Raw genomic sequence first — 1,781 nt, forward strand, 5'->3', positions numbered from 1 at the left:
AAATCATGGCTTCAAATACCTGGCAAGCTAATAAGATATTCAAAACTGAATAAGAATGTGAGGAAGGAAATCCTCCAATAATGAATGAAGCTGGGTCGTCTATTTAATTTGCTGCACTTGCTTTTTCTCTCTTCCAAATGACTGTAGTTTATTTACTAGTCCTAGCACCTTGATTTCAATAACCGAGTTAGATTCATACATCATTCCAGGCAATCTCACCTAAGGAATTGCCCTTACTGCCTAATGAAAGTCCTAAAAAATAAATCTTTAGAGTTTGTAACCACTTCTCCTTTTCTTCTCCAAACAGATGAGTTTCCAAACCCTTACATGGCTCCAGGGAACCTCACCCCGGTGACTGAGTTCATTCTCATGGGAGTCTCAGACCGCCCAGAGCTCCAGATTCCACTCTTCTTTGTTTTCCTGGTGATCTATGGGCTGACCATGGCGGGGAATCTGGGCATCATCACCCTCACCAGTGTTGACTCTCAGCTTCAAACCCCCATGTACTTCTTCCTGCGCCATTTGGCTATCATCAATCTTGGCGATTCTACTGTCATTGCCCCTAAAATGCTGATCAATTTTTTAGTACAGAAGAAAACCACCTCATACTATGAATGCGCCACCCAACTGGGAGGGTTCTTATTTTTCATTGTAGCCGAGGTGCTCACGTTAGCTGTGATGGCTTATGACCGCTATGTGGCCATTTGTAACCCCCTGCTTTACATGGTGGTGGTATCTCCACAGATCTGCCTTCTGCTGGTATCCCTCACATACCTCTATGGCTTTTCCACAGGTATTGTGGTTTCATATTGTATATTTTCTCTGTCTTATTGCTCTTCCAATGTAATCAATCATTTCTTCTGTGATATTGTCCCACTGTTAACATTGTCCTGCTCTGATACTTACTTTCCAGAGACAATAGTATTTATATCTGCAGCTACAAATTTGGTCTTATCCTTGATAATAGTTGTAGTATCTTATTTCAATATTGTTTTGTCCATTCTAAGGATGCGTTCATCAGAAGGAAGGAAAAAAGCCTTTTCCACATGTGCTTCACATATGATGGCTGTCACTGTGTTCTATGGGACCCTTCTCTTCATGTATTTGCAGCCTCAAACTAACTACTCATTGGATACCGATAAAATTGCTTCCGTGTTTTATACACTGGTGATCCCCATGTTGAATCCCATGATCTACAGCCTGCGGAATAAGGATGTGAAGGCTGCCTTACAGAGATTTCTAACAATTTCATGCTATTCTTTAAAATCAGTGTAATTTTAGAGCTCTATAGGTAAATGATGAGATGGTTAAAATAGGTTACCATATGTCAGAGAAAGCAAAAAGGTGGCTGACATAGGTTTACAATTAATCCCAGGAATTAAAAGGAGCTAGGATTTGGGAAGCATTGAATTAAAAACTAAACTCAAGTTCTTGGAAATGTGAGGTTGTTACAGAAACAAACATTGCTCACTAACTTCATACCCAATTTTAAAAGAAATATTTCGGGGCACCTGAGTGGCTCAGTCAGTTGGGCGACCGACTTCGGCTCCAGTCATGATCTCACAGTTTGTGAGTTCAAGCCCCGAGTCGGTCTCTGTGATGACAGCTCAGAGCCTGGGGCCCACTTCGGATTCTGTGTCTCCCCCTCCCCTGCTCACGCTCTGTGTCTCTCTGTCTCTCAATAATCAATAAATGTTAAAAGAAAAATTTTAAAGAAATATTTCCAGAAATTGGGAGAGACATATGTTTAAAAAAAAAGTAAATAAACTTGAACAAAGTAA

The 1,781-nt window shown here is 40.6% G+C and overlaps 1 protein-coding gene across 1 annotated transcript; it reads left to right on the forward strand.

Moving 5' to 3' along the window:
• Nucleotides 1-327: 327 nt before the first annotated feature.
• LOC102967801 (olfactory receptor 8J3-like) lies at nucleotides 328-1,275 on the forward strand. The gene has a single exon (XM_007088780.2). The coding sequence runs from the start codon at nucleotides 328-330 to the stop codon at nucleotides 1,273-1,275; it is 948 nt and encodes a 315-aa protein (XP_007088842.1).
• Nucleotides 1,276-1,781: the final 506 nt, after the last annotated feature.

Source organism: Panthera tigris, chromosome D1 (genome assembly GCF_018350195.1).
Source record: "Panthera tigris isolate Pti1 chromosome D1, P.tigris_Pti1_mat1.1, whole genome shotgun sequence".
NCBI classification, from domain to species: domain Eukaryota; kingdom Metazoa; phylum Chordata; class Mammalia; order Carnivora; family Felidae; genus Panthera; species Panthera tigris.

Excerpts from the sequence above, each read along its gene's own strand:
- LOC102967801 (XM_007088780.2), top strand. The coding sequence starts at position 328 with ATGGCTCCAGGGAACCTCACCCCGGTGACTGAGTTCATTCTCATGGGA.